This window comes from Haplochromis burtoni, unplaced genomic scaffold, assembly GCF_018398535.1.
Source record: "Haplochromis burtoni strain Fernald_Lab_line unplaced genomic scaffold, NCSU_Asbu1 Contig_128, whole genome shotgun sequence".
Taxonomy (NCBI): Eukaryota; Metazoa; Chordata; class Actinopteri; order Cichliformes; family Cichlidae; genus Haplochromis; species Haplochromis burtoni.
In genome coordinates this window covers 211,775-227,717 of record NW_024582489.1, presented here as the reverse complement: position 1 = coordinate 227,717, position 15,943 = coordinate 211,775, and the positions used below count along the sequence as shown (strand labels likewise).

Below are 15,943 nucleotides of genomic sequence, written 5' to 3'. Positions count from 1 at the left end.
GTAACATCTTGTTTCAAGGAGGTCGAGAGAGCTGAGGGTCTGGGAGGTACTGGGAAGGTGAGCTTGAATCTAGGAGGTTTTCCAATGTTGGAAGAAGTAAAGAAGGAAAAACCACAGTGCTGCAGTGTCTCCTCTATGTATGTGTGTTCATGCATATTTCATGGAACTATGATATTGAAGTATGTTTGAACCTCCCCCTCCCCTACAGGCCAGCAGCAAGGTCCTTCAAGCCCACATGAGCCAACATGAAGAACCACACAAACATACATTCACAAACGCACACACATAGCATGGCACCCTGGCCTTATGCTGATGAATGTATGTCCTTCAGCGACCACAAGAGCCACAGCAGAGTAATACAGTCTGAATGAGGACAGACGAAGCAAGAGAGAAAAAGATGCAGAGAGAGTGGTGACAAGGCAGAGAGGGGAAGAAAAAAAATGGAGTTAAGAGTGTAGTGTGCTGTGGGCGGAGGTGCAAGAGGAGGCAAGGCAAGGCGGTACAGAGGGCAAAGGTTCAGCACAGCTTGTCCAGCATTACTCCACCAAAATAGAGCTTCAAACTGAAAAAGGTAAGGCAGATTGGGGAGTGAGTGACTCACAGTAAACACTCTCAGCAAGTGTTTAATCTCAAAAGATTTTCTTTGGTAAACTTTACACCATTCAATTTGAAGTAGTGGAGGAAAAGACTGACTAAGCGTTACTTAACAACAGTACACCAGCAGCCCCAGCGTGCATAGGTGTGGGCTGCTTGGTGATATTACAAGTATTTCAATTGTTCAGTCGATGTGAAATAACATTAACAGCCACAATTAAGGTAAAAGTATTTAACTCGATTCAACGTCCCTCTAATTGTATAACAATTTATTATAATATAGGACTAAAGTGTTAGCAGCATAATACAGTCCATCGTTTTCATGAGTCCAGCATATTTTAACATAAAATTTGCAAATAAAAAAATATATTTATTTATTAAATATATTGCAATAGTGAAGAGTAACATACTTGATTTTTCAAGAAGAGAGGGGATTCTTTGTCATCCTGGTTTTTAAGTTACAGCAAGTTTCTAATTAGTGAGACACTTTGCTGCTGTTTAATGAACAACAAACTCTTTCAACCAGAACAAACAACCTAATAAACAAAGCACATGCACACACTCACTGAGTCTCACCAGGATACTAGCCCATCTGTTTGCTAAGGGATTCTTGCTTCCTCTAACACTGCTTAAAAAGAGAGTGGGAAACAAATGCAACCCACACATACTAGTGAGTACGGAGACATGACATCATTTTTTTCCCTGTGCTGAATCTCTGCAAAGAACGTGGGCAGGAGTGCGCGGGTAGCTTGTGTGTGTGTGTGGCTCAGTGTGATTACTAAACTGTGAGAGCCGACACAGACTGGGGAATCAGCGCAGCAGACTAATGTGCGCGCCTCTGCGTCCACATGTGTCACTTAGAAGTTGAGGCGATCTAAAAGCATCTTTTTTTTCATCTCTGCAATCATCTCCTTATCTCTGCATCTGCTTCTGACTGTCTTTGTTCTTTTCTCCTTTCTCCTTCTTTTCTCGCTGTTTATCAGCTGCTGCTTATGCAGTTATTTTTTTTCTCTGGCTTTTGTTTGGCTGCCATGCCCTGTGAGCATTGTTTAATGCTCCCCCACATTCCCTGAGGAGATTGGGGGGAGTGTGGGGGTAAGATGGGGGAGGACAAGGGCATAGGCACTTCATTAATCAATCAACCAGCTTTGAAAATTTACCTAATTAACGGCTAATTACAGATCTGGGCACAGTGCCAGCTGGCATCCCATCCACCTACACCCCTGCAGTCCCCCAAATGACACTAGAGGTAAACATCCCTCCCTCGCTCCCTCTTTTTTACTCTTGTCTTTGTTAGCCTACCCATCCATGCATCCTCTCCCCCCATTTGTTATTCATTCTCTACTGTAACAACAGATCACCGCTGATCACTCACTCAAGACATCTCTGAGCACTTGGCTCATTCTCATGTCACACCATATGGCTGTCTGATTTTGTTTTCGCAGTCTCACCGGTGAAATATTGGTGGTCATCACAGGTTCCTGGAGGCTCTCTGAAGGCACAGTCTCTCTCCAATGATCATTGGTTCGGTTCTTGTCTTGTGCTTGCCAGCTCTCTCTACGGGACATACTGGCACGCCAGGCACGCTGGATCCTGGTGACATAAGTCAGCAAAATGTATTTATTGAGACATCTTGCATTTTTTTTTAAAAAAGGGTGTTAAATTTTGGAGTTCCTCGTGAAAGGAAATGGTTTTGCTGAAACTTTTTAGAAGCCATGTTAAGTATTTGCTTCAAGGATGTTTGATGAACGATTGTTGGAGTGATAGCTGCTGAGCATAAAATACACAATGTTGTGCTGCCATAACCAAAGGCAAGCAAGTGTTGTTTTTTCTTACTCACTTTAAAAATAAGAAAAATAATGTAAAAAAGACAACAACATTCATTGGACACTTCATTAGATATATGGCTAGTGCAGAGTTGGACACCAATCTGTCTTAAACATTTTCTTGACTCTTTCATGGCATAGATTCACAAAGGAGCTGGAAACATCCCCCATTTTGGTCCATACTGACATGATAGTGTTCAGTTGCTACAAACTTGTCAGCTTTACATCCATGGTTTGTATCTCCCATTCTACCACATCCAAAAAGTCCTCTACTGGATTGAGATCTGGTGACTGTGGAGGCAATTTGAGTACAGTAAACTTAATGTCATATCCCACGCTATTACACCAGGACTACCCACCTGAATTGTTTCTTTCATGTGTTACATAAATTAAGACTCTACTATCTCATTGATGCAGCAGAAAGAGTCAGTCCAGAGAACGTTTTTCCAGTCGTCTATTGTCCAATTTTTGTGAGCTAGTGTGAATTGTAGCCACAGCTTCCTGTTCTTAGCCAACAGGAGTGTCACCCGGTGTGGTCTTCTGCTGCCCATCTGCTTCAAGGTTGGATATGCTGTGCATTCACAAATGCTCTTCTGATACCTTGTTTGTAAAAATTTCTTATTTTTGTTACTGTAGCATTACTGTAAGATCAACAGTCTGTCTATTCTCCTTTAACATCAACAGATATTCACTATTTTCTCTTTGTCTGACCATAAACCTGAGATAAATGTGAAGTAGTTTAAAATTTTCTGAATCAAATCAAATCACATTATTACCTTTTCTGATACATGGTTTGTACTTCAGGAGGTCAACCAACCTCGAAATACCTTTGTTGGTATCACGTGATTGGCAGTAATTCAGTTTACTTAACAAAGTGGCTGGAGAGCATAGAAATACCTAAGAAGGCGTAAAGAAGTAAGTCTAACAATTACCCATTAAAGAAATGTAACACAGCTCATTCTTTATTCTCCGATCACTTAATTTTTATCAAATTTAACAGCTTTGGTGCAGAGCTTTAAGCACATCTGCAGTACTGCTGGGCTTGTTCTCAGTAGTGATAGCATACAATAATGAATTTGCAGTATATGTGTGAGTATATATACTGTCTGTCTGGCATAGTTGTAAGACTGAGCCAAAACAGGTTTCTTGCTTCTTCTTTTTTTAATTTGCTATCATTATGAATAAAGGTTAACTTAAATTTGAATGCTCACCAAAAAATCAAGCAAACAAAAAGCACAAACACAGTGAACACTGTTTCTTCATAAAACTGAAGGAATATTGCCAAGATGCAAGATATTAAGTAAACAAGTGCATCACACCAGATTTCTGTCTCTCTTTCTTTAACTCATCTTCTTATTTAGCTCTTTGAATTTCCAAGACAACTTCTCCTTCTTGACCATTCTCAAACATCTTTCTCCTCAGTTTCTTGCTTAACTTTGTCTATGTTTTCCTTTTACCTTGTCCTCTCCCAGCCTATGTTTCCAACCTACAGACAGCTTTCTCTCCATCTTTCACTTTCCGCTCACTTTCATCCCAGTAGTCACCTCAACAGCAGACTCCAGGATGGAGTGTAGGATCAATTACCCGATGGAGAAACACATTCACCTCCAGTGGAGCAGAGAGACAGCTGAGGCAAATGGAACAAATTGAATTAAACCACATCTTCTAGCTCCAAGCCACTACCTTTTCTTCTTCCTTCGCTTCTCCTTTTTCTTCTCCCTTTGCTTTTTCAGTCTCTCCATTTCCGTGTATTCCTGTTTCATTGACTTTTCTCTGAGTTCATCCAAACACTTTTTCCTTATCTGTCAACATTTTTTTATCCTATAGAGAAATTGTTTTTTTTTCTATCCTTGGCTTCCAATGAAGTGAGAGCCTGAAGCCAGAGCTGTTCTTCCCTGTCGCACCTACAAGTGTGTAACTGCGTAGATGAAAGCTGACAAGAGTTAATGCTTTCAAAGTGACCCTTGACCCCACAAGTCCATGACCCCAAAGAACAGAATGAATTGAAAGGAACTGAACATGGATGACATTCAAAATGAAAGCCTTTCATATTGTAAGAATCTATTGTTATGACTGGGTATTGTACAAATAATCATAATGATACATAAAGCAGACAAAAGTGATACTCACACAGCAGCCTTTATCTCTAGGTGCTGTTGTTGATCACGGCGGTGAAGGCTATTGTCGTCCTCCATCTCACTCCTACGTGGACAACTTCTACAACGATAACAGTGCAGATAAAGAATAATTGTGAGGTTGGAAATATAAATACTGGCATCAACACAGAACATGGTGTATGCAAATCATCTAAAAAATGATGAGTTGTTACTGCAGGGGTTACTGCAGATACTAGGCCAATTTGCTAGTGAAACCCCAATTTCAAAAACATACATAAAAGCAAACAATGTTTTGCAAATGTCATAAATCCACATTTAAAGAAAAATATCCCACTTTGATGGAAATGCCTCAAAAAGCTGGCATGAGGGCAAACAAAGGTTGGAAAATTAAGTGGTAATGTAACTAATTAGGCTAACTCGTAACAGGTAAGTAATTTGACCCATAGTTTCTCAAAACTAAAGATGGCAGATGCTCACTAATCTGCAAAAACATGCATGCACAAATTGTTGAATTGTTTTAGAATAATGTTCGGCATTTGCAATGATTGAATATCTCATCATCTGCATTATATGATATTATTAAAACATTCCAAAAATCTGGAGAAATCTCTATGTGCAAGAGGCACAGCCTAAAGTCAATATTGGAATGTCAATGAGCTTCAGGTTCTTCAGGCAGATCTGTATTAAAAACAGATGATTCTGTCATGGAAGTCATGACAGAATTCCAACATAGGAACATTTAAAGAAGAATACATGTGTACGTACAGAAGAAGAACCAGCTTGTTATCAGCAATCAGTTCAAATGCCTGCATCTCTGATGGTATGGGGGGCACACGTGCCTATGAAAGTCGCAGCTTGCATATGTGGAAAGGTACCATCAATGCTAAAAGGTACATGGTACATTCTTTTAAATCTGTGTTCAATTTTGAATAAAATATGGCTTTATAAGATTTGCAGATTCATGCATTCATTTTTTTATTTACATCTTACACAGCTGCCTAATTTTTTTGGAATTGTGAAATAAAGTGCTGTTATGGCAAAATGGTTCTGATAGCTTTAAAATCCAACATTGCATTTTCCTATTGTGGAGAATGCCGTGTGCTTTGGGGGTTTTTGCTCATTTAAGAACAGGCAGATTTCTGTACAGGGTCTCACCTTTCTATCTTTTGAACAGCTTGGCCTCCGCTGTGGTTGCAGTAGCGATGACACCTTTTCACTTCTTCCTGGCAGTTGAAAAACATCAATATGTCAGCATGGTCTATAATTCTCAGTGTTAATGGAATACGCATATGACAGTGGAAAAGCTGTATGATAATAAATCTGCAGTATATCTATCTGTATGTGTAATTAATAACACCTACACACATACTGCCTGGCATAGCTACATAACTGAGTCAAATCAGGTGATTTATAATTTGTTGTTGCTATCAGTCCCTTCTAACCTCAAATAAGGGCACATATTTGAGTCACTTGATTAACACAGATTTGTAAATTGGAATAATGCTGATGCATAGCAGCATATGTCGTATGCAGGTGCCAACTAGCCGGGTATCCGCTAAGAAGAGCCACTCTCCTAAACAGTAGGTCATAGCAGGTCTCAGCACAATCTTGTAAACATTTCCTTTCACTCTTGCTGCTTTTATTCTGTTAAAAAACAACCCTGGCAGCTCTTCTCCACCTCTTCTTCACTTGTCTCTTTCACTGTCTGTTGCTTTGAATGGTCTGCCACAGACATTTAAACTCACCCACCTTCACTACCTCTACTCCTTGCATCTTTACTACTCTGCCTGTCTCCCTTTCATTCTCACATATGTATTTTGTCTTGCTTCTACTGACTTCATTCCTCTTCTCTCCAGGTCATACCTCCACCTCTCCAGGCTCTCCTTATCTGCTCCCCACTCTCACTAGACACGGCAGTGTTGTCTGCAAATATCATCTGTCAACATGTCCATCGCTGCCACAAACAAGAAGGGCTTCAGCACTCATCACTGAGCTTACACCCACCCCCACCTTGAACTTTCACTGACACTTCTACTGTACACCTCACTGATGTCTCGCTGTACTGCACCACACTTTGCCACTCTTGATTTTCTCATTTAGTATCACAGTTCCTTTCTTAGTACCTTATCATAAGCCTTCGCTAGATACACAAAGACACAAAAAAAAACCCTCTCACCTTCTCTATCAAAATTCTTAAAGCAAAAGTTGCATCTATAGTACTCTCACGGCATGAAGCCATACTGCTGCTCACTGATCATCACCCCTGTCCTTAACCTTCCCTTCAACCACTTATTCCCACGGTTTCATGGTATGACTCATCAACTTTATCTCTCTGTAGTTATTACTAGGCTTGTCACGATACTGCAATTGCAAAGTCGATACCGACTTTGCCAGGACTCCATACAAATTTGAAACAGGTATTAGATTAAGATCAAGTTTAAAGGTGTTGGTTTGGAGGTTTTATCCAGTTCACAAATTATTTAGATAATTTCATTGCAGACCCTGAAGATAAAATATATTTTAGAACATACTAATAAACTAAGGGTTCAACAAACAGCACAATACCTAACATCTAAATAATGTAATTATTGTAGAAGAGCATTATGGAAAAGTTACAAATACATTATGGATAAAGGGTGCTTTTACTTATACTTAAAATAGTAATAATAATAATAATAATAATAATAATAATAATAATAATAATAATAATAAAATAAGTTGTGAAAAACAGAGCACTCACTTTTAAATCTGACCACACAGTTTGCTACATCAAAATAGGTGACACATTTTAATAAATTACTGTAAAAATCGAAAAGTTACATTTTATCATCTTGCCTGCGGCTGCCTGCTGCTCTCTCTCTGCAGCTCTTTGCATCCTCAGCGCTACTCATCAGTCCTGAAACCGCTGCTCTGCTCCAGACTTTCACCTTTCATTTGCTCTGTTTAGGTCTTGAAACTTTGGACTCTATGCTAAGTTCAGCTATGGTTCCCTCACTGCTAAGTGATAATTGCTAAGTGGCTAATGTTACTGTGTGTGCCAGACAGGTTAACATTTATGATAACTGTCTAAAACATCAGTGTTGTTGAAACAGGAGGTTTACTGACGACTGAAATTCTTCCTAAAGTGTCGTTCAGTGTCATAAACGTTAACTTCTTTAGTTGTTAGTGAGGAGAGGAGCTCTTTGCCTCACTGTGTCAGCTACAGGAAGTAAAGACAGCACTGTTTCTATCAGTGTTGTTGCAAATACGTATGCATTTCCTCACTCTCCAGGATTGTGTTAAACATTCTGGTTAAAATGTCCGTTGACCTCTCTTCTAGACACCATCACACATCCACAGGTATGTCTTCTGGAACACCAGTCCTTCCATCTCTTCATAGCTGTCCTCACTTCCTCCTTACAAATCTTCTGCACTTCCTGCACTAACCTTTCTCTATTTGTCCCCCTCTTTCATTTTCTTCATTAATCAGCTTCTCAAAGTACTCCTTCCTTGTTTTCAACACTCTTCCTTCGTTTGTTAGTTCCCATCTCTATCTGTAACCACCCTAACATCCTTTCCAGCCATCTCGCCAATCAATACAAGTTTTCCTTCCTTAGTGTTCAACCTCATACACATTTCACTATAAGCTTTTTCCTTTGTTACCTCTCCCAGCCTATCAGACTTTATCTTTTCTAACCTTTTCCTTTGAATACTTTCCTCAATTCCTTGTCTTCTTTCCTCTGTAAAGAATCAAATACCTTTTTGGCAGTGTCCTTTACGGCTTCATCTGTATTTTTCCAGTCATCTGGAAACTACCCAGAGCCTTTCTCTTGCAAACACAATACATCTACCTTCCTCCTCGCCATCATATCAGTCAACTCTCTCCCTTTACCTGTCATGGTTCCTACATTTAAAATCCCTAGTCTCATCTCCATATTCCAGCCTCTTCTTTTCGTTTCGTTTCTCTTGTTCTGGCTCAGAACACACTTTCAGCCTCGCTTCTTCCTTTGTCTTTGGCCAACAGGACCACAGTTTGCATCCTGATAGTTAACAGCACTGGAGGCAGTTGTTGTTAAACCAGACCATGACCAATTTGGTATGGAAAGCTCATTCTTGATGATTTGATTGATTTCGATTTTATGCCGAATGCTCTGATGAAAACGTCTTATATCTGGGCATGGGACTGGCAATACGTCTGGAAAAATGGTGATTTTTGTAGGCTGAACTAATTCACACGCCTTAAATACATTTATCTAGTTATTCATCCAACTTTACATTTTTGTTCTCATCTTTAAATACAATAAACCTTACTTCATAAATTAATGTGCCAAATGATGTAACATAATATTCATACTCTAAATTGTAAAATGTAGAAATATCAACATTGAGTATAAAAATAAACCTGGCTAAATCAAGGAAATTAAAATGATACAACTCTTTTATAAGGCGTTATAGGTGCATAAACACTACTAATGGATCATTGCTTGATAGTGGTTGCTAGGCAACATGATTACATATGTAAGAACCTTTAGGGGCCTTTTAGATACCTGTGTGAAAAGTTTGGTTGCACAACTGATTGTGTGGGAGTAGTTTGCAGACAAACCAACAAATATTTTTTCTATTACACTAAAATACACATAAAATGTATAAACGATCACCTGTGGCAGTGTGAACTTCATATGTCAGTGTTTCTCATACAACTCATTCTGTTGAGTTTAAAAGACAAAATGTACTTTTGAAAGGTCTGGGAAAACCTGTGTTTCCAAATTTAATTCTTTCTAGACGACAATATGCCCATTGAGATGACAAGAAACTATTTAAAGTATGTAGTCTTGGCATTGTCCAGTTACAGAACTACCCCAGTTTGAACATCACCACACAAACTTATACTATACTTGTTGGGGAAAGAAAAAGACTACTTTGGAACATATTCTCAGGCCAGACATCCTAAAGTTCATAATTTCAACTGCAGCCTTTTGCATTCAATACATACAAAATCAAATCTTTTGAGCAAAATTTTGTGTCACAGCACATTCATTTTCTGTATGTTTTGCACATTTCGGTACATGTAGTACAGGCATTGTGTGCTGTTACTGTAATAGTTTGACTCTTCTAAATGTTTATGCATATCTACCAACCAAAGCCAATTATGGATTAAGTGTTCAAGATGCCAGGCAAAGGGCCAGTAAGGATTTAAAATATAAGTGTGTCAACAAGTGTTATGCCGTATCAAATGAAGACTCCATCCAGATGCTCTAGCCAACATAAGAATCCATGACTAATGGCAATGGCAGTGTTAAATGGAATGAATGTGTTAGCATATTTTATACAATATTTGTTAATATAAAAATTTTGATATGCTAAAATATATGGATACTACTGAGATGAGAAATAATTACTCTTCATGATACTGATTATGATAAAGATCAGCTGACAAATCACAGCTTAAAGAGACAATTATTAGTTACTAATATTTACTGAAGCTATGTTTTTTTGTTGTTGTTGTTTTTTCAGCTACTATTTATTCACCACCAACTGTAATCTCTTGGGTTTCTGAACGAGATAAAATGCTCTACAATTACATAAGAAATATCAAGGGAGGGATATTGCTTGCAGTCTATAGGGCAATCGATTAAATCAACACCTGAATACATGGTTGCATAGAAACGGGGATATTAGTGAAACCTGCTGCTCCTGTGCATGTAAACAAGTTTATCACATTATTTTTGATAGCAAAATAAGAGCAATCAATAGACTTGGATGCAAGGTAAAGTGAAGCATTAAGTTGCTGAAAAATGGGAGATGGATGGAAAAGTGGGATAAAGGGGAGAGAAAACAACAGCACATAGCAGAAAGTCTGCTTCCCTTTAATTGATGAGTTATTAAAATCATTATTTCTCAGCGTCCTAGTTCTATCACAAAGATCGATGGCAGGCACCACTGAACGGCCACACTAAAACACTTGCACACGTACACAAAACACTTGTGGGAGATGGTCGGGCCTTTGTGCCCTTCAGTCTAGCATTGTCTCTCCACAGGATAAAGCCCCCCTCCACAAGCCCGTGGACACAAACACTGCACTAGAACAGTTAATGCACCTGCATACGTGCACAGCAGCATGTATACAAGCACGTATACACCTCAGTCTGATCTCAGAGGATTTCATTACAGTGTGTTGATGCGCCGAAACATCTGCATTACACTATTGACTCTTTAGCTGTCGCTCGACTTGCCGATCAGCCCAAGGAAATACCCAATCAAGAGGGCTGTACCACTGGAGGTGCTCATTAATTGTGACATTGGAAATCAATTTACATGCGCAGTGCATGAGAGGAGTAATATGGAAGTCAACATTTACTCTTTCGTCTGAATCCCCAAGTACAAAAAAAGCATTCAGAGAGATGATAGTGTTACTGAGGTGTTTCTGTGATTACGTAATTTGAAATCTTGTTTTCTCTTAGTATTATAGCTATGCAGTAAAAGAGTGGCAATAACTGTGCTTATATAGAAAGCTTTATATGAGGTGAGAAAGGGGTACGAGAAAACTAGGAGAGAGAAAGAAGAAAAGACAAACAAATCCAAATGAAAGTGTCGTGTGAAAATAGTTACATGTTGATTATATTATAACATGTAGAGACCTTTAACTGGCAGGTGCAGCTGAATGTATACATTCTCATAAATCCTAGGCTGCTGTACTTACACAGCTATCAATATCTGGCTGGAGTAGATCGAGTAAAGCTAGAAGAAGCAAATCAGGTACAGCAACACAAAAAAGTAGATGAAGGGCTGTAATTAAAAAGTAAAAAAAAAAAACCCTCATACATACCTATTTATTTGAAAGACACCCACAGATTTAATATCTATAAATCAAAAGAAATGACTCTAATGGAATAGCCATTACACAGCATTTACACTAAGGCTGAACAGGCACATATTTTAACTATCTGTTCCTCTTTTGATCTGCCGTCTTTTGCTGCTGCAAGGTAATTCTGCTCGACACGTGATGACAGATCTCAAAACTGTTAGTTTTGTCAATTTTCTGCTGACCAGCTGTTTTGGTTGGGCGGCAGATTCGTCTCCTTCACACTGATGCACTCAGAATATACTTTATTCGATATGAGCCTTCAAAACTGCCTGTGTTGAGCATATGGCACTGCGGTGAAGAATGCAGAACATTCAAGAAGCTGAAAATGGTGAGGTACAATGAGGGAAGCAAGAGCCTATCAATTAAGAAGAAGTGAGCACAGGGTTATTCAAAAAAAAAAAATGCAATAGAAGAAGAAGATATGAAGTGGGTGGGGTGTGATGAAAAGAGATGAAGGAGGTGAGAGAAATTGATCACACACCCCATCAAAATGCAAAATGGAGCACTTGGGAGTATTCCCCAGCCGGTACTATTAACCAGCAGAGAGCTGCTCCGGTTAACATATGGTGAGGAAAGTTCTGAGTGCATATAGACAAGGCCATCATCGGTAAGGGGGCTTCTTTCAGTGATCAAAGACTGTAAGCTCACACTTTGAGACCTGACCAGCCTTCAGGGACATTTTAAAGAGATGAGATGGAAATCACCACAGAACTGGCAGATAATTGTGTGTTTTACCGTGAGGTGGGGAGAGGTGTTTTTTTTTATTTACCTGTGGCACTAAATTCCAGTGTGAATACGAACACTGGGGTTGGCAAAGAACACATCTGTCCGTCAGCGTGCAAGCTCATGCTGCTCGTCCACATCATTACAACTCAATCGCGGGGCGTTTGAGTGAGCTAGCACAAACAGCACTCAGCGCTGCTCTGTCCCACTCAGGGAGATACAGTAATGCACTTCTGAAATATGACACCCTTCCCTGGCACCACACTCGTACTGTGTACAACCCTCTGCATAACAGAATGCTGCAGCTGTGCCTAAAATGCAAGACTCTGTTGTTGCCCTGTACTGCGATACAGGATCTGAATGAAATCCATGGATATTCAGCTCCCGTTGAATATATTCATTAAAAAGACTGCACACTGGGACATTTTTTTCTTGATTTTTATTGAATTATAAGTTTCATGCATGATACTGGTAACAGATTTCAAAATTCCAACTGTGAGTGGTGCATCAAATATTCCACCTTTTATATTTTATACTTAACCCCATTAGATGTGACCCCATTGGCATGCTGCTTAAATAATCTCTCTGTAAAATGATTAGCAACACGGACCCATAGCCATAAAATTCAGCTTTTCCATTGATTACGGGGTAATAGCTAGATAGATTAATGCGCTTCTCACGGGGTTCCCACCAAGTGGAGCAGCCTCAGTAACCCACATTTGTATCCTCACTCATATATATCTAATGCCAATTACTGATTGGTCCTTCACCGAGCTTCTTCACGTCCTCCTCAGCAGTCTTGCATGAATCCATCCTGACGTGGCATGTCACAGAGCTGAGCTAGATCAATTTAGAAATGTCATTTTTGGGAAAGTGATGATGAAATTCAGCTGTCAGGTCGCGCAGTAGAAAAACATCAGGATAAAATCTGAAGTCAAAATGAGCAAGTGTTGGAGGATGTGAAATAAAAAAAAAAAAGGGGGGGGGGGGGCACCACCACCATATTGCAGAGTAAGTGAAAAATGTATGATGGAACTCTGCTTTCAGATCTCATAGGCTCAATATCCCCAGCCACCGATAATGCGCAACACTACATCACCGACATTAAATATTCAGGGGCTCGCTACACCTAGGTGAACTTGTGCACCTATACACTCACCTCGAGCACACAATGGAAACAGTCTGTTAAAGATGACTCGAGCAGAACAGAATTTACATTAGCAAGTCAACTGCAACAACTGCTCCTTTCAAACCAGATGTCAGAGCTATTAAACCCTATACATGAGCTCAGGACTCATTGCAATGAGAAACACATGCCAGCCCCATTCAGCTGAGCAGTTCAACTATGGCATGACTATTTCTTTCTGAAAATGAAGTCATTTATAATGAAGGGCGCTATATGTAGTATTAATGAGACCTTTTTTAGTTGCGGCCACAACGATAATCTTTGAGTGGCCCCGAGCCAACATAAAAAAAGCAATTTCCTAAACCAAACTGAACTCAGTCAGTTTTACCATTTTAAATGGTGAATAGGGGAAGCAGAATTCAAAGCACTTAGAGAGCAAGGGAGAAAAACGGCTTTAATATAGTTTTGGAAAAGATTTTCCATTGTGCATAATGTTGGTGCTTTTCTAATGTCTTTCCAAAGTGCAACATAAGTCCAAAAGCGGATAATGAAAGACATTTTTAATAAATGTTTGCAACATACACCGTCTTCTCTCCTCTCTTAGAAGTGTGTGGTGCCCAGCAGTGAAAGCGTCAACTTAGCGCTCCAAAAAAGAATGACAAAGTGAATGACATCATTACTGAACTGTTCCCTCACCGAAAAAAAAACAAACAGTCTGTCATCCATCCACAGACATGACATTCCCAGCACCAGACAATTATATATAATCTATTTTACAGTAATGACAACAATACTAACAGGCTGCATCTTACCTGGTTATTGATGCACAGAGCAAGGTGCTTCCTCTCCCGAGCCAGACTCCCGCTGCGCAGTCTCACCTCCTCTCCTTGGTGAACATTTCTGGAAGGACATCACTCAAGTTAGAGTGCAAAACTCTCAAAAATATGAAATATGTCAGAATCTCTCGACATGCGAGGAGCCTGTACTCTGTGTCCAGCTGCAGAGAGTACCGATACGTAGGGTTTTAAAATCACTCATCAGTGCTTGAAGCAGCCGTTACCGGAGCTTCCCGTTTAACCGAAATAACAAACACTGCTGCTTTACATTTGGGACTAAGGCGAGTCGCTGCGTGGGTTACTAACCTGTACGTGCCGCTCCTCAGCATGACGAGCTCTCCACCCGCAGTCAGACAGAGATGCAGTGAACACTTAGAGTCGGGAGCAGCCGGTGAGCGACCACACTTGGAAAATTTTCGCAGCCAATGGGATGCTGAGGGTGTGCGCGTGCCCCCCGCCTCTGCTTTTCAATACAGCGCCCCCCCCCCCCGCTGCGCCGCGCGTGTTTACACTCGGCGTCACTTAACTTGGCGATCGACTTTATTCTGCGCGGTTGTGTGTGTGTGTGTGTGTGTGTGTGTGTGTGTGTGTGTGTGTGGTGTTGTGTATGTGTGTTTTGTTGTCGCGCGCGCGCGCGCGAGGGGGGAGGTTGCTGGGAATTGCTCACGGTGTGCCAATCTATTTGCTCTTAGCAACTAACTTCCAGGGTGTGGGTTGGACTCAAGTTAAATAAACAGCACGATTGATATTTTATATCACGCCACCCTACACAGACTCAGGTGAGAACCGAAGAGGTGAGGTATAAAGATGCCTAAATACTAAAAGGCCTCCTTTAAGGGTCGTTTTGCTGTAGGGCCTATCAAACCATCAGATTTGGCATTTTGGATGGAGGACTTCCAAATCTGCCCGCTGTCCACCTACTATAAAAGGATCCTTATCCCGGTGTCCTACAGCCTAGTCTTTTTGCTTGGCCTGAGTTTAAACGGCGTCCTGCTGTGGTGCGTTATCTGTCGGACGCGCCGCTGGAGCAACACGGTGATCTACCTGACCAACCTCGCAGTCGCGGACCTCCTCTTCGTGTTGGCCCTTCCTCCACTTATCATCAGCGATGCTATGGGAAACTTCTGGCCCTTCGGCAACATCTTCTGCAAAACTGTTAGATTTGTCTTTCTGGTCAACCTCCACTGTAGCATAATGTTTGTCACCTGCGTCAGCGTTCACCGGTTCATCGGGGTGTGCTATCCCATCGCTGCTGTGCGCCTCAGGACCAGAAAGTTCGCCATCCTTGCGTCAGGGTCCATTTGGATTCTAGCCAATGCCGAGATTTCACCGACATTTGTGTTTGCGCACACGGGTGTGATCAACAACATGACTGTTTGCTTTGAAATGACCGGCCCGACGCAATTTGATATGTTCTTTCCATATGGGCTGTTCTTGGTTATAGCGGGCTTTTTGATCCCATTCTTGGTCGTGGTCACCTGTTACTGCTCCATGATAAAGGTGCTGTACTGCGGGGCCGCGGACTGCATTTCTAATACCAGGAAACAGCGTGTGCGCAAAAAGTGCTTGTATACCCTTTTAACTGTGTGCCTCATGTTTGCCGTTTGTTTTGTGCCGTATCATATTGTCCGCACTGTCTACATGTTTGTCAGAGTCTACATGCCAGGAAACTGTCATCTGCTGAACCTGGCCATGATCACGTTTAAAGTCTGGAAACCGGTTGTCGTGCTAAACTGCTGCGTAAATCCTCTCATCTACTTCTGTAGTTCTCATCCAAAGCGTCTGAAGTTCAGAGCCTGGCTCTGGAGGAGGAATAAAAGAGTGGAGCCCACTGTGTGTCTGGTCAGCAAGAGGTGTGAAGGGTATAATCCATGAAG

General features: G+C 40.7%; 2 protein-coding genes across 3 annotated transcripts in view; one reads left to right on the top strand and one right to left on the bottom strand.

Annotated features, from left to right (window-relative positions):
* schip1 (schwannomin interacting protein 1) overlaps positions 1-14,499 on the bottom strand; it is a 223,690-nt gene extending 209,191 nt beyond the window's left edge. For both annotated transcript variants that reach the window (XM_005930031.3, XM_042224123.1), the window contains exons 1-5: positions 14,373-14,499; positions 14,043-14,130; positions 5,693-5,760; positions 4,551-4,637; positions 2,046-2,187 (exon numbers count right to left, since the gene is read on the bottom strand). In XM_005930031.3, the coding sequence (XP_005930093.2) occupies positions 2,046-2,187; positions 4,551-4,637; positions 5,693-5,760; positions 14,043-14,130; positions 14,373-14,395 (408 nt within the window). In that variant the 5' untranslated portion in view covers positions 14,396-14,499. The remainder of the gene's footprint in view (positions 1-2,045; positions 2,188-4,550; positions 4,638-5,692; positions 5,761-14,042; positions 14,131-14,372) is intronic.
* A 339-nt stretch (positions 14,500-14,838) lies between these two features.
* LOC102290723 (P2Y purinoceptor 3-like) lies at positions 14,839-15,941 on the top strand. The gene has a single exon (XM_005930038.3). The coding sequence runs from the start codon at positions 14,952-14,954 to the stop codon at positions 15,939-15,941; it is 990 nt and encodes a 329-aa protein (XP_005930100.1). The 5' UTR covers positions 14,839-14,951.
* The last annotated feature ends 2 nt before the right edge of the window (positions 15,942-15,943 follow it).

Coding starts and splice junctions, on each gene's coding strand:
- LOC102290723 (XM_005930038.3), top strand. CDS start 14,952: ATGGAGGACTTCCAAATCTGCCCGCTGTCCACCTACTATAAAAGGATC.